Here is a 20,775-nt window from a genome sequence, read left to right as displayed (position 1 = left end):
AACACCATAGACTGTATATATAGACCAACGTAGGTAACCTGCTAGCCGTCGCGTTCCAAATAGGAAGTGACCATGGACGCGCATCTGGCTCCATTGACTCTGGTGCTTAAAATGTTCATATTCACTCACTCTATATGATCCTGGTATTTTTATTTCGCTATTGTGTCGGTAAATCAAGATTTGAACATCAGTTACAGATGAATCAGGCGCCTTCTTTCCCCAAAGTCACTCCCACTATCATTAGCAACAAGATTGATTGACAGTGTTGCTAAGCGCCCGCTCTGTGCAGAGCCAGCAAGGGCAGGAGGGGGTGGTACCTAGATCATTCTCTCTATGGATTGGCTCTTTGGTTGTGGTCAGAATTCCAGATATTGAGCTCGCCTCCAAATTTTCCCCTATAACTGCTAGCCTCTACAAGCTTCATTTGACTGGAGCTGAATGCTATGAGTGTTGTCACACTCACTTAGTCCACTTCTTTATACAGTTTATTGTTGACACCCGGTTCAAAAACTGCAGCACTTTTTTCCCCCTGCCTCTTGGTACGTCGCCATAGACATCATCACAAAAAGCACTATGCTGCCAGGATAGCTGCAGTTCATAGTAGTGAGCAGTGGATTTTTTATGTGCTAGAATGGCTAAGTGATGCTGCTAAATCCTACATGTGTCATATATCAGAAAAAATTGATAAATAAATCAAGAAACACAGTAAGCACAGCGCAGTGGGTATGTATAGGTCTTGGTGAAAACGAGAATTTTCAGAATGCAGGACAATAAAGATTACTCAAACATGCATGAATCAGAGCAGTCAACTTCAATTATTTGATAAGCAGACCGCACTGATGCCTTTGACATGCAGAGGTCCAACTGTTGTTTCTCTTTAATGTAAAAACTTTTTGGCCTTATCAGCCCAAAATATTATTGAAACATGAACACAACTGCCAAACCCTCTTCTCCAGCAGCAGTGAATATTGTGGGGTTCTTTCAGTGTATTTAATTGCATTTTCAACTTAAGGGAGACATCTTGACCACTTGCTAATTCAAATTATTTGCAATACTCTAAATAAAATAATAATAATAATAATAATAATAATAATAATAATAATAATAATAATAATAATAATAATAATAATAATAATAATAATAATAATAATAATAATAATAATAATAATAATACATAAAAAATCTGGATATGGTTGTAAAGTTATAGGGAATACATTCTCCTTTTGCCCTGACCAAGATTTTGGATCAAAATTATGAGATGGATCGCCTGCATTGCACTGTGGTAACCCTCTGTTCCTGCTATATCTACACATATGCAGAGGTCAACTGTACATCTTAACCTTATAAGCCTTATATAAACATGAATTTACCAACACCAACTATATAGATAACGTAGAAGTGACAATTTGTTGTTTTGTTATGTTTATAAGTATTAATAGATTCATACGCCTTTATAGACATATTGGTTAACAGATTTGTCTTGTATAAGACCATAATGATGGCCAACCATGTATTTGTATGCCAGTATATTTCCATGTTTCAGTAGTACCAGTGTGTAGATCCCACAGTGACAGACAGACCATTCATCTTTTCCTCTCTCCTCTCAGTGTTTTTATTGAAACATCCATCCATCTCCCCCTTACTCCATTACCCCCTCCTTTGTCCCGCTCCTCCTTCAATCTTCCCTCTCAATCTCTTCTTAATCTCAGCCTTCTCCAGCCATCCTCCCTGCACTTAATTTGCTCTCTATTATTGCTTCATTCAGTTCGACTACAGCTGGATGTCAAAGTCAATTTTTTTGTCTTTATATAATTTCATAACGGGATCAATAGAAATCCTGTTCTTGGGTTGACTCCACAAATAGATTTTTAGCACACTAACACAAATGTTAGTGTTTTCAAAGTGTTGGTTTAGTATAGTGCAGTGATTCTAGTATTGCTTTCTTTAAATTGTTTTAACGCCATCTGTGTTGCACTTTTTGAATTGGAATGATATACTTTATAAAGAAATGGACTAAATGAGTGTGACATCACCCATAGTGTTCAGCTTCATTGAGGCTAGCAGTTATAGGGGCGAATTTGGAGCCAAGTTGCATATTAGGAATTCCAACCACGATTATCGTAGCAACCAAAGAGCCAATCTGGAGCGAGGTTGTTGAAGGTAATGCCCACCCCGCTGGTTTAGCAGGGAGCTGACATTTTGCAATGCTGTCAATCCAACGTGTTGCTAATGCTAGCGGGCACAAGCTCAGGGAAAGAAGGCGACTGATTTCTCTGTCATTGTGTTCATATCTTGAGTTACAAACACATTAGCAAAATAAAAATAATCATGTAGAGCGGGACAGTTGGGACAGTTTAAGACCAAAATGATGAGCATGACACAGCAGTTACAGAAAAAGAGCAACAATTTTCCAATGTAAAGTGAATTGGAGCTGGAAGAGCGCCCATGATCACTTCCTATCTGGTTAATTATGTCCATTCATACAGTCTATGATTGGAACGTAACGGTATCCATGAATTTTACTTCCTGTTATATAAAAAAGTGTGAGCAACATTCAAAATATTTCATATTTTGTTTTAAATTGTTAACCACCATGGCAAAGGTACTCATTTTTCATCATTCTGAAACCCATGCATAATTTTAATGATGAGTATTTGGTACATGCTCTCTTGCTGATTTGATTTGAGCAATACAGAGGTTCTCAATTCTCAATTTTCTACAAAGAGAATCCGCTGCATATCTGAGACAATTATATTAATATCTAATGAACATGCGCCATCACGTCAGTCCAAATGTGTTCCAGTTACTTCAGATCTACAAATTAAACACTCAAACAAGATCTTATCTGAAAAAGATTTACCAATAAGAATAACTACATACAACCCACTTTGTAGCACATTTTATTTATTTATTTATTTTTCAATTGAGAATACCTTCTTATTTGCAATGACAATCTGGCCAAGAGGCAGCACAACACAGCACAGAATGCACTCACAAACACTCACACATCAACAACAGTGCGAAGCAGTGAAACATTTGCGGATTAAAGACAGATATAAAAATGTTAAAAGCATGTGTGCTGATCCTGTAAAATACTCTAGATTGATGGTTAAACTAAGCATATGCTAAACTAAAGGGTACAAACCTGTACAAGCTTGCACACTTAGACAAATGTTATTGGGCTCAGACTCACACATATATAATATAATAATAAAGACTCAAATAAGGCACTATATAGTCAAATTCATGGAAAATGTAATACTTAAACCATGTTTGCTTTGCTTTTGTTGCAGAAGTTGTTGCTGGTCGCCCTCGTCCTTGTGGTAAAACTGAATTCACTTGCAGCAACCGGCGCTGTATCCCGATCCAGCTCCAGTGTGACCTCTTTAACGACTGTGGAGACGGAGGCTCAGACGAACAGGACTGCAAAGCCTGTACGTACCACCACCTCCCATTGACTTGAACAAACTACTTCAAAGCCCAGATTTTAAAAAGTGTTTTCTGTCACTGTCAGTGCTAGTTTTTGTGATCTAATTTTATGTATGATGTTTTGTTATTTATGCTAATGTATGGACGCTCGTGTTTGAGGTGTGGTATATAGAAAGCGGATAATGCCCTCATAGTTTGGCACATCAAAAGCACAAGCACAGCAGGTGAGCAGTAAGATCATGAGTAGAGGTCCCTAATCAAAGTCCTTGTCTGTATTTGTAGTTTCCAGTGGAGATGTTTGTGGGAAGAAAACTAATCCATGTGGAGAGGATGCCATATGCAACCAGACCAATGTTAATGCTATCTGCCAGTGCAAACCAGGCTTCAAGAGGAACCAAAAGACAGGCCAGTGTGAAGGTAATGAACTTGGTTGTTTAGAAAATTAAATAGTGCAATTGTGTCTTGCATTTTGAAATTAACCTCAGTGTTATACGTTGTGTATTTTATATATGTGAGTATGTTCTGACCATTACTCAAATACAATTGTCTAATATACAGTACTTTCCTAGCAATGAGGGTCTTGTTTTCCAGGTAGGTATGAGTGAAGTATTGCACAATATTAACCATAATGAATTTCTATGTCCTCTTTTCAGAAACAAATGAATGCCTTCAGTTTGACACTTGTCCACATTACTGCACCAACACAAAAGGAGCTTTTAAATGCACATGTGACAGAAATTACAAAGACATCAATGGAAACTGTGTTGCAAAAGGTATGCTATTTTGCATGTTAATGCAAATAATGCAGCTATATATGAAAGGACTGCATGATATCGCTTGTACACTGTAATCTGTGGGTTTCTGAAAAATTTGCACAGATGCTATAGCAATTGACAATTTAAAAAAAAGTAAAATTTTAAGATGCCCATGAACTAAAAATGGAAAACAGTGTTAGGCATCGTCCAATGTTTATCTGGTCTTTCATTTTAATAGATTATTTTTTTCAAACCAAGGTTTAGTTTATTTTCATACCTGACAGTTTCAACTGCTCACTAGCAGTCTCCCTTAGAGTGGTCACGTGATGTTGCTATAACGTGCATGGTCAGATGATTTAAACAGGTTTTAGCACTGTCTTATTTAGTTGGACTTTAAACCAGGACAAGGGGGCTTTTTACTCCCACATACCTAAGATACTGTCCTGATGAAGTCGGACTGCAGATGGTGTTGTTGTCCTGCCTCCACCGGTAGGAGGAAAACAGTGCCACAATGTTTTAAATCAGCTGGACTGGACATTAATAAAAAAATAATAATAATAAAAAAAAAGAAAGAAAGAAACTAAAGATATTTTAACAACTTAACTAAATGATTGAATTAAATAAAATAATAAAAAAAAATCATGACTTGATATGAAGAAAATATTACTTACTACATTATAAATTATGGTGCAATAAATCAAATCCAACTCTCTTACATTTCACTGACTTGTCTTGCAGGGCCAGAGGAGCGAGTTCTCTACATCTCTAATGACACAGAAATCAGGAGTTTTGTTTACCCCTTTAACCAAAGCCAAGGACACAAGCTGCTCACACGCATTGAGGAGAACGCTCGCATTATTGGCATGGACATTTTATTTCACCAACAAAAGTTTATCTGGGCCACGCAGTTCAACCCCGGTGGAATTTTCTACAAAGAATCTCAGGACAGGAGCCAGGCGAAGAGCAATGTCAGAAACATTGTAAGTATTGTTAAATCACAAAAGATATTTATTAAATGATGTTTTGTTGTTACCCGGAGGCATTTTATGTTGAAAAACTATTGGCAAGGTCATTGTGGGTGTCTTATATTAGCTATTAATAGCTATCAATAGCTACAGCTATTTTCATTATCAACAGGCTACAAACCATGTTCTCTCCTTCCACTCAACACACATTTTTCACGTTGCTAGTTATAGAAGACAGCTTTCTGACCCCGCTTAAAGATAGTTTGATTATTTATGTGTAACATGCATATTATGTTGTACTATATAGCACTTAAAGTGTCTTGAAAACCTCTGTAATTTAAGTGGTCATCTGGTGTAGGGCCCTTACCTGTTCCCAGAATTCGCTGCTACTCTATGAACACATGAATTGCGGTGGCTTTGTGAGACCACCGCAGCTGATTTTGTTTTTTTTGTATGAAATTTAGCTCAAGACGAAGTTTAGCTGCATTAGCCTTTTTGTCTTGTCTTGTATGGTACCATGGATAATGTTGTTTGTGATGCAGTGAATCTGAATATGAAGTGATTAATTAAAGCAAGGTTATTGTATTTTCTTGTTATTTAAGGTGCACTGTGTAACTTTTCTGGTACAAGATCTTCCATCTTCTTCTTTTTTTTTTTTTTTAATTGGGAGAGTGGGGTCACCTCTCCACAGATCTGGGGCCTCATTTAGAAAGTGCATACTCCTAGTGGCTACGAGAGGCGTGCGCCACGCAAACTTCTGATTTATAAAACCCTCTGTGTGCACTCCACCACGCAATCTGTGCTTTATAAATCCCACCTGCAGCGGGAATCTGCGCATACAAAGTGACTCATGAATGAGGGTTGCCTAAACATGAACCAATAATCAGTGGATTTGACCAAGACACAGGGGACAGAGAGGGAGGGGGAGATGCTCCACGCAACACCATGCAGTCACATCAATACACATTAATACAAATAAACACAAACATAAAAGTCATAGCAACAACTCATCTCCTAACTTATAATATTTGCAGATAGGCTTGCTGTGTGTCAGACATGTATATGGCTTTTTTAAAGTATGCTGATGATATGTGCTTGAGTATTGGCCCTGTTCACGCAAAGAGATACAGTGGCTTGCAAAAGTATTTATCTGGAACTTTTTCACATATTGTCCAGTCCCAGTACTTCATTAAACAAAAGCCTCACTAATGTGCTCTGTTTCAGGAAAGAGTTTTCTCTCAGGTCTCATTGTTATTTTATCCTCTCTGTGTTTGATCATGTATATAGATGTCTATGGTCACAATGTGGACTGTGGGAGATCCAGCTCTTGACTGAGAAAGTGCAAGCTCTTCAAATGCAGAATGTTGTTGAGAAATGCAGAATGCTGTTGAGAACAAGTGTTTGTTTTTTTCCCCTTGTGTCTCCAGTGCAGGCCAGGGTCCTAGCTGGGCATAGAGATAAGGAAAATGCTGCGCTTCGTAGAAGTTCTATACAGTAAATCCAGCTTCTGGCGTAGAAGGCACCCAATGCAATGCCTAGTGCGTAACCAAGCTTTATAAGTGAGGCCCTTGACCTGCAACTTGCCTGCTTGTGTTAGCTGCTCGTCTCCATGGAGATGGATAAGTTAATACTATACTGTGGAACTAAGCAAGAAAAATCCAGATGAAGACAAGGAGTTGACAGACCACCAGAAATGTTGTATAGTGCATCTTTAAGTATGCAGAATTATCTGGTACAGGGACTGCCATCTGCTGGTCTATTTATACAAATGAGGGTATTTTTATTGCTAAAAAAACTGTAATTCTTACTCTGAGCAGGGTTGCTTCTCCACAGATCTGACCTGTAACTTGCCTGGTGCATTCCCCTGCTTTTCTTCATGGATTTAGATAAGTTGTTATTATTATATTGTGAAGTCAAGCATGCAGTAAATATCTTGATCAAGAAGACAAGCAGGTGGCAGACCTTCCCATCAGAAATTTTACATAGTGCACCTTGAAGCATGCAAAACATAAAGGCAACTTTCCTCTTTTTTGCAGTGTTCAGACTTCCGCCGACCGAGAGACATCTCGGCAGACTGGGTCACTGGGAATATTTATTGGACGGATCATTCGAGGATGCACTGGTTCAGCTATTACACAGCCCACTGGACAAAGCTACGCTACTCCATAAATGTGGGCCAGCTAAAGGGGCCCAACTGCACACGCTTGATCACTGACATCGCAGGAGAGCCCTATGCTATTGCGGTTAACCCAGCCAGGGGGTAAGTTATGGTGTGCTTCCTTTTGTCATAAGCATCTTGTACTACATGGCTGTAATATGCACAGCTCTGTTTGAAGACATACAGGATAAACTAGAATGTGATGATAATTAAGGGTTCAGCCATCAGAAGAATCAGACTGTGTGACAAGTTAGCTATTAAAATAATCATTGAATATTTTAATAATTGTTGTTAACTGGAGCGTACAGATCAAAACATGTCATTGAAGCCCTTGAGATAGTTTTGTCCAGTTAAAACAATTTCTATATGCAAGGGAAGAATTCTTTGACTTGACAATATACCGGCAATTGGCAAATACCGAATAATCGGTATTTGCCAATTGTGCAGGCCTTGTGAAACCTTGTGCTTTGCTGCATTGATTAAATGCTAAGAGATTAAAAAAAAAAAAAAAAAAAAAAAAACTTAATAAAAAGAAAGAAATTTAAAATTTTGAACAAGCCATTGCTATTGTAGTAATACATTACTGCTTACTTCTGTTGTATGTAAATGTCATGGACAGAAATGTTATGGACAGAAACTCATTGATCATCAAGATGTACTGTAAATAGACACACAGTAGATTCAAATATTTGATCAAACATTTGATCTTATTTGCTTAAAACCAAAGTATGTATGTGCAAAAACTTTGTACATTTTCTGGAAATACCTCCCCCTCCCTGACATGGTTCTCTTTCAACAGTTTGTAGTCCACTTAATGGCCTCTAATGGTTGTCATAGTGACCCTGGTAACAAGTGATCTAGAATGAATTCTGCCATTTCATTTCTTGAGATTTCAAAAGGTGGTTATCACCATTGTGTGAAAATAACTATTAATCTGGCCTATTTCTTTTATTATATCTCCTACAACAATGTAATATTTCACCTCTGAAAATCTATGGTAATATATGAACTGTAGACTGCATTTTGAAGTCTTTGTCATATTAAAGGTGCACTATGTAACTTTTCTGATGGAGGGTCCACCACCTTGTCGCTATAGAAATGTTATTGCTTTGCCTGGAATGTTCCGCAGTAAGGCCTAAACTTATTTACAGTGCATTCATAAATTACAGGTGTTTTTATTGCTCTAAAATATCTTGAAAAGCAGTGAAAGGGGTTAGAATAAACTTTGCCCAATGGTGTCTCCTGCTTATTTCCATGAAGTTGATTGCATTTATTGTAAAACGATAATTGTGCCATATTGTGAAATATTCTAGGCAAAGCAGTAACATTTCCATGGAAAGAAGCAAGTCTGACTCTGTCCCAGAGAAGTTACATAGTGCATCTTTTATAATCTGAGAGATAAAAAGCTTTTGTTTGTTGTGTTTCAGCATGATGTACTGGAGTGTAATCGGTGATCACTCTCATATCGAGGAGTCAGCCATGGATGGATCTCTGCGCAGAGTTCTACTGGAGAAGAACCTCCGGAGGCCAACAGGTGTGTAACTTCACCTTAAATGCCATGTATGTGATTTTTACTGTCTTAAAAATGTGAAAAACAGCCATCCAAAGAGAGTGTTACTGCTGTCAGTAATTCTAACAACAACTAGCATGCTATCAGTGGTAGAGCCTTTCTTACTGGTTCACGGATTATTAGAGCTCTTTATAGTTAGATGTAGACAGCACACAGTGGTCTCATTTTAACCTGTGTAAAAGTGCTTCCTTTGCAATACATCTGAACCTCTATTACTTGAAAATCCTGATCAAACAGGACTAAACCAGGACTAGAACAGGGCCATACCAACTAGGACAAGTCTGAATGCATCCACATACAAATTAAGTCTAAACCAGGCTGAAATAGAGCAGAACTAAGTAAATACCAGGATTATCCAAGACTATGTAAGGTCTAAACTTGTGCCTAAGGACTTATAATATAACCACATCAGGTTGAATTCTAAACTAAAAAAAATTCAGAAATAATCAAGGACAAACCCAGGTCCAAGTTTTATGGGACATCAGGCGATATTCCTTCTACAAGGAATGTTACATAGTGCATCTTTAAACAATTACCTTAAACACTGTATGTATATCTTTACATATTGGGCAATATGCTTGGTGATACTGTACTGGTAGCACTGGGAGCACTAAGTATTCTGCCTTTACATAATGCTTTTATTTTATACCAACTGACCTTAGTCGTAAATGAGACAGTGGAGCCATCCCTAACTATAGTGTCGTTATGATCTGTGCAAGTCTGCAGGGAGACATTCACGGCTGATCTACTTTTGAGGAGATGCTTTGGCCTGCTTTAGTTCAAGGGACAAATGTGGTGCTTCAGTCGCCTGCTGCAAGAATTATTCATCATCTGAGAAAAACACAAACTTATTTAAACGCCACAGCCAGGTGCTCAATAACCAAGGCTTTAGGGAGAGAGGAAAAATCCAGTCTTCAAGTTGTACTCGCACAGGGTTAAACAAAAAATCTCCAAGCGCGAGAGCAGATCTGTGTTATTTTCAAATAAGAAAAACCTTGACTTGCCTGGTGAATATATTTGAATGTAAATAGCCAAGAGGAGAGGGAGAGAACACCACATCCTGTTCAAATGAAATGTAACCACTTTTGGAGTCAGGTTTTGTGCAGATCTTGGTGTAATTTTGAAGTAAATCTCCATTCTGCTACAGGGCTGGCCATTGATTTCTTCAATCAGAGGCTATACTGGGCTGATCCCGAGCTGTCTCATATTGGGAGCATGAGGTTTGACGGATCCGATCCTCTGGTCACAATCAGCGATAGACATGGTAAGGCCAACACGGAAAGAATATGATTTTATGTTTCCTTATGTATTTTGGATATCATATTTGCTGCTTTTAGAGATTTCATATCGTGCTAAAGAAGACATATTGTGCTTGAGCCCGCTCTAATCTATGACACCCCTGGATCATTATGTTATAATTTGCACATTTTATATTGCAATATTCTTCTAAAATGACTTGATAAATTAAACAAGCCTGCTGACTTTCACGTTAGAAAACAGCAATGCCCAATCGGTGCAGACGTCGCTGTAAAGGTCGTCACAACAAAGAGTGATGCTGCAGAATTTTATGTGTATCACCGATTAAGAAAATTTAACTGGAGAACAAAGTAAGTACAGAGCAGTGAGCGTATGCCAGTGACGGTGAAAACGTAGGTTGAGGCAATATGGCGTCTTGAAAATAAGCAATTAAAGATTCCAAATACAACTTTGAGAGGGTAAATGAGAAGGGGAAACAACTATAACATTGTTAAAAGCTCTGAAAAGTAGATTTTGCATAATAGGTCTGTTTTAATATGCTTCACCAGTGGCTCCTATGTCTGTTTTGAAATGATAAGAACAAACTCTTAGAATAGTATAATCCTTAACCTTAACCTATATAAGAGAAAGCCGAAGGAGAAAAATCATAACAAAATTCAAATTATTATATATGCATAGTATTATTCAGTGTATATGTGTATATTGTCTATGACATTTTGAAAGCCATTACGTCACATTCTTTTGTTTTGTGAATTTTATTTAGGGCTTATGAGATAAAATATTAACTTGTAACTCACATAAGCGCACTACAATTTTGCATTGCTGACCATTGCAAAAATGTCTACAAACTGCATATTTTACTTCATCATGATGTTATAATCAAATTTTACTAGTAATAATAATACTTGAGACTTAAATAGCACTTTTTGACACTAAAAGACACTTTACAATACAAGCAAACAAAACAAGAGTGAAAGGTGTATATGCCTGTTTATTTTATTTATTTTAACTTTTGCCCATGTATATTTGTTCAGTAACTTATACAGCTGCGATCAGATGAAATGTCTGATAAAACTATGTATTGTGTCTACAGGCATCTCCCAGCCGTACAGAATAGACCTATTTGAGGACTACATCTACGGGACTGGACTGAAACATGAAGTTTTCAAAATCCACAAATTTGGCAAACAGTCGGTGGAGTTTCTCAGTTTAGGTGTTGAGAAACCCACCAATGTTTTGATCTCCCACCGATTCAAGCAACAAGACGGTAGGCTCTCCAGACACTGTTATAACACAAACTCACCAGTGCTAGTCCAACAGGGAAAACACAACTCCAGGCATGTTATTGATGATGAAACAACATTATAACATAAGACCAGAAAATGGTTTAATATTGGCCCTTTAAAAGTATAAAAAATTGAGTATGATATAGAAATATTTAAATTTTGTTCATTTTTTTGCAGACAGAGAAGACATGACTTTGTGCCTGTTTTTTTCATGTGGTTTGGCCGAGTAATCAGAGATATCAATCATAAATCAAGACCAAAAGTATGCATTTTGACTGTAAAAAAGTAAATTGTACCATAGAATTCTGAACTATAACACTAAGACGTAGTATTTTATTTCTTTATCAAACTGATATGTGGCTAGAACTGCAGTAATTTATGACTGAGATTATTTAAATTTGTGATTACCACCACTAGTTACATCAGCTCTTTCTTACATCAGCGGTCTCTTTAATTTAAACAAAACTGTATTTTACTTGTGCCTATATATTTTCTCTCAGGGGTAGTAATATTATGTGATATTGATAGCATATTGTCAGGTTTTGAAATATTGAAACTTTACGCCAGTAGTGCATATGTTGATTTTAATATGGCTTTTAAATATATAAAAAAAAGAAATCACATAAAAATGTAACTATTCTTATACACTGTTCAAGTTTATATATATATATATATATATATATATATATATATATATATATATATATATATATATATATATATATATATATATATATACACGCACACACACAGAAGCAGTTATACCATTATATGTTATCTCTGAAGTGTGAAGCAAAACTAATTTTTACACCTTTCTTACTCTCACTGCGATTATAAAGCGCCGTATAGATTACTGTATATCTTGTAAACATGTAATGGTCCATATCCATTAACACTGAGGAGGTTTGAAGCAGCTCTCTAAACATTACAGTCATGCACATGTGTGGAGTGAGAAGCCCATCTCTCTCTCTCTCTCTGGACATGTGCGATCGATGCGGACCTCCCCCTCCTCCTCCCCCCTTCCTCCTACATGCAGTAAACCAACTTTAGTTATTTGTTACATGGGTGCTTTTAATGGCTGCGCAGTGCTTCGTTCTGGCTAGCTCGTGGTCAGTTTTTCACTTAAAGGGCAGCTGTTTTCGCTCCTTAGAGACTCATTAGGCTCAGCCATGTTGTGTGTGGAGGTTGTGGGTAAAGGGATGTGCAGGGTTTGCAAAACTGCATGACACAGGGGTTTGATGTCTTCAGTGCTGTCTTCCAAATCATCTACACTTTATTCAGGCTTTTATGCTGCTTTTGATGCAAGAAATTTAGGCGTAATGTAGTTTCATAGCAACTGTTTATTTCTGTATAATTGTTCAATGTACTGTTTTTTTTCACTACTAGCTGCAGGGGTCATAGCAGTAGTAGTAGCAGTAGCATTAATATAAGAGTAGTAGTAGTAGTAGCAGTAGTATAGTAGTAGTGATGAAGAGGAGACATTGTTTTGAAAAAATGCATCATTGGAATATCGAGTATATTGCCTATAACAATAATGGGAAATTATTAATATGTCTTTTGTTTATTTGTGTGGTTAATTTTACAATCTTTTTGTACACTATGTGTGACTCAGCCATGGTGCTTCAGAAAGCATCTGGAAAACATCAATTGATTATTGTTGGTATTGAGATTTATTCCTTTTTGTTAATATCACCCATCTTTTGTGGCTTGCTGTCACTAAAAATATAACTTGGGATCATTTCTTGTCTTATCAACCAAGGCTGCAAGAAATTGTGCACTGCTGATTTCCTGATTGCAACATCTGTAGAGCCTAAACATAATTATAATGTGTGATATTTGGTCCAATCATTGTACAGTATGTGCTGAGAGCCCTTCATAGCTACTCCAATCAGACAAAGCCAATCTTAACACAGTTCACAAATGTGTGTTTATTCAATTTAGAGATGCTTCCTGTCTGAAGTTTTTTTTTTTTTTTTAAATATGCTCCAGGCAGTGAGCAAATTCTTTTCTTCAAAGGCTTAAATGAAACCACTTAATGTTCTAAATAAATATTTCTGGGAACACTTTTTGAAGACAAAATGTGTTTACTAATTTTGGGCCAAACTGACAGATTCTTCTTTTGGATGTTTATTTGTTTTACAGCATCAAATCCATGTCTGAGGATGTCCTGTGATTTCATGTGTCTTCTCAACCCGACTGGGGCCAGATGCACCTGCCCTGAGGGGAAGGTGCTGGTTAATGGAACCTGTATGGACATCAACATCTCAGGTATGAGATGTTGATAATCGGAAAATGATCGGAAAGTTATGAGTAAAGTTGTGTGTGGACTGTTTGTAAAATTGGGTCAAGTCTAAATGGTAAATGATAAAAGACCACCCCCGCCCTATCTGAAACCTCCTTACGGTTAGTGGTAAGATTTGTCCAATGTTCTGCCCACAAGCCTAAATCAACCATGCTCCCACACGACAATTCTCCATAAATATACGAAAGCATGGTACAAAACAATACAGTACAGTTTTTTGTGATGTGATAATTTCATTAACGCCGATTGTACTGTGATAGTATTGTGAAGGAGGAGCGACTTCTGACTTGTGAGTGCCAAAAACAAAAGTGAAACTTATAAAAGATGTTAATGTGTTGTCTTGGCAAATTAATGTTAATGAATGCATGTTTTGACTACATATGCACTTAGATAGCACTCCACCCTAGTGTGCATTCAACACATAGACCAGTTTGATATGAGTGGAATGTACACGGTCCAGTGCAGTAAATGTTTTTGTGTTTTGTGGGTGTGAAGGTGAACTGTGCCATCCCCCCTGTGAGAATGGAGGGCGCTGTCTGGCCAATGAGAAGGGAGACTGGAGGTGCTACTGCTGGCCTGACTTTTCAGGGGAGCGCTGTGAGGTCAACCACTGCACCGACTACTGCCTCAACGGGGGCACCTGCACTGGATCGCTACTGGGTAAGTGCACTTTAAATACAATGCACTGGTTTTTACATGTTAGCACTTAACTAATAACAGATACTCCTTACTGGATACAAGTACAGTGTGTTAGTTTTTGTGTAGCTCCCCCCCTTCAGACAGATATCAGTGTCTTACCAGAACTATGTGAGAACTGAACAGTCTCTTGGAAGAGTGGTAACATGTTATTCACTCATAGTTTGCTTTCATTACTGGGTGGGTTCTGGCTTGGCCCAGTTTGAGTCCTGTTCTAGTCCTGGTTTGGTTCTGGTCTAGTACAGGTTTAGTCCCAGTTTAGTTAATTAATTGGAGTGGCGAGGGGCATTGTTCTTCCTGGGTTTCTTTCTTCTTCTTATTATTTTTTTTCCGCCAAAAGGATCGCAGTTTTCACCCCCTGAACGTCGACGAAAAGTCCCACATATAGGTATAGGATCGACCGGCTCGGCAAAAAATTTCATAAAATTGGCATCGCGACAATGTCCGAAGCACATCGGCTCGACAGCGCCACCTAGAAAATTCCAAATTTTTAAATTAATTGGGAGCCGACACACATTTTTCGCCTTAGCTTGACGAAATTCACATCAGTGATAGAGCTCATGGAGACAAGCAAAAAAGCCAATCATAGTGCAGCCCTAGGACGGACAGGAAGTCGGCTATATTGAATCGAAAATTCGCCAAATCTTTCGCTGCGTATTTTCAAAACGCTACTAGTCTCAGGTTTTTGGTCCAAATGAGCTCAGATTTCACATGCCGCATCCAGACACATGGGTTTTCAGAAGTTATCCACGTTTTCTCCGAATTCCACACGGTTCGCCCGTACGCCGCCACCGAAAAACGCCTTCGTTTCCTGTTTTTTCGATGTCCTCTCACGACCACAGGCATTGCCCTACAGAGCTCACATTCACATCACATATGCGAGATTGGGGCATAAATGGAGTGCAATATTAATTTTAATCAAAATGAACACTATAGCGCCCCCTACCATAGGGGTGAAACGCAAACATTATCGGATTCCTACGAAATTCGGGGAATAAATTGGGGGCATGACGTGGACCAAAAAATAATATTACGGGCATAGGTCATTTTTCACACTTGGCCACCAGGGGCGCAAAGACTCCAAATAAAATCATTGAAAAATGTCTGACACGCACATGCATTGGTCTACACAGCTCAAATTCACATCACACGTGTGATGTGAGGGTATTAATAAAATGGATTATTAATTGTAATAAAAATGAACACTATAGCGCCCCCTACCATAGGGGTGAAACGCCAACATTATCGGATTCCTTCGAAATTCGGGTAATAAATTGGTGGCATCAGATGAAACAAAAAATTACATTATGGTTATGAGTCATTTTCCACGGTTGGCCACCAGGGGCGCAAATACAAAAAAAAAAAAATCATTAAAAAATTTCTTACACGCACATACATTGTTCTAGACAGCTGAAATTCTCATCACACATGTGATTTCATGGTATTAATAGAATGCACTATTAATTGTTATCTAAATGAACACTATAGCGCCCCCTACAGTATTGGTAAAATACACAACTTTGTCCGAATTGGGGAGATAATTGGGGGCATTAAAAGGGGCAAAAAAGTCCATTACACCATACCTGTATTGTGCACGAGGTTGCCGGTTCAACGCCGTGGACCTCCATTATAATGTGTTGGTCACACATATTTATATAGAAACTGTGTGAAGGGGGGCGGATTGCGGCCGTGGGGTGGCCAGACGGGGAAAATGGTGCGTGGGGGCGGCGGCCGCGTGGGGGGGCGGTCGCGCGGGGGGCGAGGGCCATCATCGCCGCTTGCGGCTTTAATTAGTTTTAATTTTGATGTTTTGATTGTCAACTGGAAAAAGGTTGCATTCACACTTGCACAGCGTTCAATGTCCGTTTGCGATGGCACCTACCTGTACAACTAAGGGATTAAACTGACATGTTAGGAATGTTTGCTTGTTTGGTGAGGTAGAATGCCCGTGTCACAAATACTGATGAATAGAAACCATTGTGATTTATACTTGTCTTGAATAATGGTGCAATGAAAATGGGCTTTGCATAGGCTGACCACATGCAAACTCCATCTTAAATTGGGAATGCCAAAAAAGTGACAGTCGACAATGTATATAGCAGGCCCAATGATATATTGCTGAATGTATCCACACAAGTAATTTTCTTGTGTGGATACATTCAGCAAACATGGTACGGGGTATGCTCTATTGTCACAAAGGCTTAAAATGAATTTGATAAGTGAGCACCCGTATTGAAGACGTTAGCACCATAGCCATAGCAATTTCATATCAAATTACTGATTTGTAAATATATGCTTAGATATACAGTATATGCACACCGTAGGCTAATATCAGCAAGTATATTGTCACAGTGAGTGAGGTGCATCGATGTGTTTTTAGTATGTTGTATTTTGTCAAATTTTGTTGAGCAAATATCACAACGTAAGATTTCACACTGCTAATCAAAACGTGTTTTCTATCCCCGAATATTCCAGTCCGTATGCTCTTTTGCTCTTTAATAACAACTAAAAACCCCCCAAAACATTATTAAAAATGTGCTAAGCGGCTGTCGCTGCTAGCAGAAAGCACAGTGCAAACAACAACAGTTAACTTCCTCCAGCCGTATAATTAGATTTCTCTGAATGTTGCTCACCGAACCTTGAAAAAACAAAATCTTAATTTATGAAAAAAACACATGCAGAAAACACTTTTTTTTATCATTTTGAACTTGTAATGAGATATGTTTTTACAATCTCTAGAAATGTTCATTAATGTGCAATAACCCTGAAAAATCAACCAAGGGAAGAAAAACAGATCATCGAGCAAGGTGCTACAGTGCAGTAGAATGAGTATGCATTATAGTACAATTATGTATACAGTTATATTACATTCACTTTGTTTAGTCGCATTTTGCTCTCCTAAGTGACGTTTATTGCAGTTCACAACTTTGAAGTTTAGAAGTTACAAGTTACAAGCCAGTGTACAATTTCTGAAAAGATTCGTTGAGACATTTTATTATATAGTCACTGCACATTTTCAGTTAAATAATATGGAAGTTAAATCAGTATCTAAAACTATTTTAGCATTGTACTTACATATAAACTATTGAATGGCATTAAGGTCTTTAAGGTAGTACCAATAGATCCTTAACCATACCATTCCCTCCATCTGGTTGTTGCCATGGAATTTGGATTGCTTTGGATAATATACATAATTTGAGGACCTTTGACCATTTACAAGATGGAATAATTTGCTGTGTTTTCAGTAGTCCAAACCCACAGACAGATTACCCCATTATCCGTTTTCATTGTCAGTTGGTCATTTTCCTCCCTGCATGTCCACATCCTCTTAACCCAAATACCTCTTGCCATCCGCCACTCTCGCCACTTTTGTCATGGCAGCTCGTTTCAAGCCTTAAATGTGCGCCTCACCTTTCTCAGAGTCAAGGTGCTCTCACACGCTTCACGCCTCCCTGAGACAATCACATACATAGACATCGTATACGTATGTGCAGATGTCAGCGAGGAAATTGAATGGGGATGTACCGCTCTATTAAAATGGAGATCTTTGATTTACTGGCCTGTACATCACGACTCCATCACTGCAATCACCCACAATATCTCCATCCCCATTGGCTGTAAAGGAGGGCAATCATGGCTGTATAGCATTAAGTTATGAATATCAATGTACCAAGCACACGGCAGGTGTCAGTTAGATTTAATGTACAGTCCTGTGTCCTGAATGACATTTGATTATATAAAAGATGCAAGCAGCCATTATCAAATCTTGATGGATTCCATTGCAGTATTGTCAAAAAAAAAAAAAAAAATTCCATCTTCCATCTTTCTGACAAGGAACTACAAAGCTGGTATAGTTATTTATGAAGCTACTTTGCATTTTACATTTAGGTTTATTTAATGGTGCACTATGTAATGTAGGTACTGTGTATGTCTCCATGGAGATGATATTTCTTTGTCTTGAATGTTCTACCATATGGCGTTATTCTTATCTATCACCACAATCACCCACAACATCTCCATCTACATTGGCTGCGAAGGAGGGCAATCATGGCTGTATACTATAGCGTTCTAGTGTGAGGAAGTTCTTGATGTTTGCACAAGGGCTACTGTAGGCCGTAACCCACCCCAAAACAAGGGCAAAACAAACACATAACAACAGCAGTCTCAGTTCAGCAGAACAAAACAACACATATTACTATAACAAACAGATTAACAATAACACATTAACAGTTACAAGAACAACAAAAGGTGTCAACTCTGAAGTAAACCCAAAATATCAGATCATTACAGATCATTACTGTTATGAATATCAATGTACCAATCATACATTAAGTGTCAATTAGAGTCAAAGTACAATTCAGTGTCCTGACTGCCATTTTTTTTTTTTTTTTTTCTGGTGAAGGATCTGCCACATGCTAATCTCAATGGCCTTATTCATCTTGCATTTAAATGTATTACACAGAATGAAAAAAAAGCATGCATTCCTACTGTGAGAGGGCTTGCCTTGCAACAGATCTGACATGTTAAGTGGCATCACCTGCTTGTCCCCATGAAGTTAGGTAAGCTTAACGCCCTACTGTAGAACATGTAAAGCAGGTAAAGCAGTTACATCTCTGTGGAGAGAAGTAAGTTAAGGAACTACTACTTGAAAAGTATCCTAGTTCACCTTCAAAAATGGTACATTAACTGCAAAATAATTTATTTATTTTATTTATTTTACCTTTATTTTACCAGGTAGGTCGGTTGAGAACCAATTCTCATTTTCAACGACCACCTGAAAATAAAATAAACATAAACAACAAAATACATCATGCTGCATACGTAGGTTCTTAAAAATAATGCAAAATGCAAGTTAAAAAATTACATTAGAACGTACTTGCTCAAAATGGGTGTGGAAGCAGAGTGGGAAGAAGATTGAATATCTGATTAAAAAGTTTTGTTTTTTCTTTCTTTTTTTGAGTGCTACCTCAAAAGGTACCAAACGTTTTCAAGCTGTCCATAATCATTTTTCTCTATTCTTGAATTATTCTAGTGAAATATTTGCCTGTAACAAGTACTTTTAATTGCATTTTCTACACTGCATTTTAGACAATGCCATCAGAATCACAGACTTAAAAAATAAAATGGGCATAAAGGTTTTTTTTTACCTCCGGATCGGCCACAATCATTTTAAAACCAAAACGTATGCATTTTTGTAAATACAGCTTTTTGCGAAACCCAGAGAGATAATCACCAGTGCTGGTGGAAAGCATCGAAAGCGTTGAAAGATAGTATGTGTGCATCATAAAAAGTGTAATACTCTCCACAGCGGTAAATGAGACACAGACGTGAAATCAGGACAGGCTGAGATTTAACCGTGGGCCTGCCGCTCTGTCTTAGTCATACCTGGCATTTTTATGTGAGCAGCAGCTTTAGTGCATCAGGCAAATCTCCTCCAGGCAACCAAAGTGTCTGCGAATATGGAAGAGAGATTATCGACAAAAAAAATAAAAAATACAATAAAAAAATACAATCCCAGCAATGAACATCAAAAGCAGCCAAATATAACATTATCATCAACATATACTGGAATATTTGGGGGATTTGGGGAACCTTTAAATACAACTATATATACACAACACATTTAAATTCATCATTGCAACTGAAAAGTGGTGATCTATAGTAAGTAATCTTTTGTCCAAAAACAACTTTTATATAGAGAAGCACTAGTAAAGTACCAGTACTTCATAAGTAAAAATCCAGATTAAACTGTCCAGTCACTCCCAAAGCTCCAGCTAACTCAGTCAAAGCTTGGTCCACATAAATCCTTAAAATCTTTATAAATTAATCAATCAACCAATAATTTTTAGCTGCCTAATTCATCATATATCTCCACCTACTGAATGTTTTACAAAGTACACATCACAACTGTAAGATAGGCATATCTCTTCCAGTCAAAAGACACTAGAAAAATGGGCTGAAGATTACCAGCAAAGAAATGACTCTCAAATATGTATCTCATGTCCCAGCTGCAGTGATTAAAGGAGGAGGAACAGAACCTCATCATCAATTAGACACTGGATATTTTCCAGTTTTATCTATAAAATAACAAGGTGTCACTGGCAACCGTGCTGTTGTCTGTCTGACCGCTTTATCTGGGCCCTAATGGAACTCTTGGCAGCTGCAATCCCATACTTCAAATACGTATTTTTCTCATTTTGCTCATTAGAAGATGAAATATTAAAAGTAAATACTCTCCAAAGAGAAGGATGTATAAAGCCTTTCAAAAGTTTGGTGAAGTGGCTGAGCTTCAAATGTAACAAGAGGAAATCTAATAGGATCTAAGTGGATTTGTCTAATTTTGTTTATACAAAGTCA

At 37.7% G+C, this 20,775-nt stretch overlaps 1 protein-coding gene across 1 annotated transcript in view; it reads left to right on the top strand.

The window, feature by feature from the left end:
- lrp1bb (low density lipoprotein receptor-related protein 1Bb) overlaps window positions 1-20,775 on the top strand; it is a 464,724-nt gene that overhangs the window by 412,472 nt on the left and 31,477 nt on the right. The window contains exons 73-82 of the mRNA XM_055230393.1: window positions 3,294-3,434; window positions 3,712-3,846; window positions 4,083-4,202; window positions 4,923-5,164; window positions 7,186-7,409; window positions 8,735-8,841; window positions 10,025-10,141; window positions 11,228-11,401; window positions 13,563-13,688; window positions 14,218-14,382. Coding sequence (XP_055086368.1) covers window positions 3,294-3,434; window positions 3,712-3,846; window positions 4,083-4,202; window positions 4,923-5,164; window positions 7,186-7,409; window positions 8,735-8,841; window positions 10,025-10,141; window positions 11,228-11,401; window positions 13,563-13,688; window positions 14,218-14,382 — 1,551 coding nt within the window. The remainder of the gene's footprint in view (window positions 1-3,293; window positions 3,435-3,711; window positions 3,847-4,082; window positions 4,203-4,922; window positions 5,165-7,185; window positions 7,410-8,734; window positions 8,842-10,024; window positions 10,142-11,227; window positions 11,402-13,562; window positions 13,689-14,217; window positions 14,383-20,775) is intronic.

This window comes from Periophthalmus magnuspinnatus, chromosome 21, assembly GCF_009829125.3.
Source record: "Periophthalmus magnuspinnatus isolate fPerMag1 chromosome 21, fPerMag1.2.pri, whole genome shotgun sequence".
Classification (NCBI taxonomy): Eukaryota; Metazoa; Chordata; class Actinopteri; order Gobiiformes; family Gobiidae; genus Periophthalmus; species Periophthalmus magnuspinnatus.
This window is presented reverse-complemented; position numbering and strand designations above follow the sequence as displayed.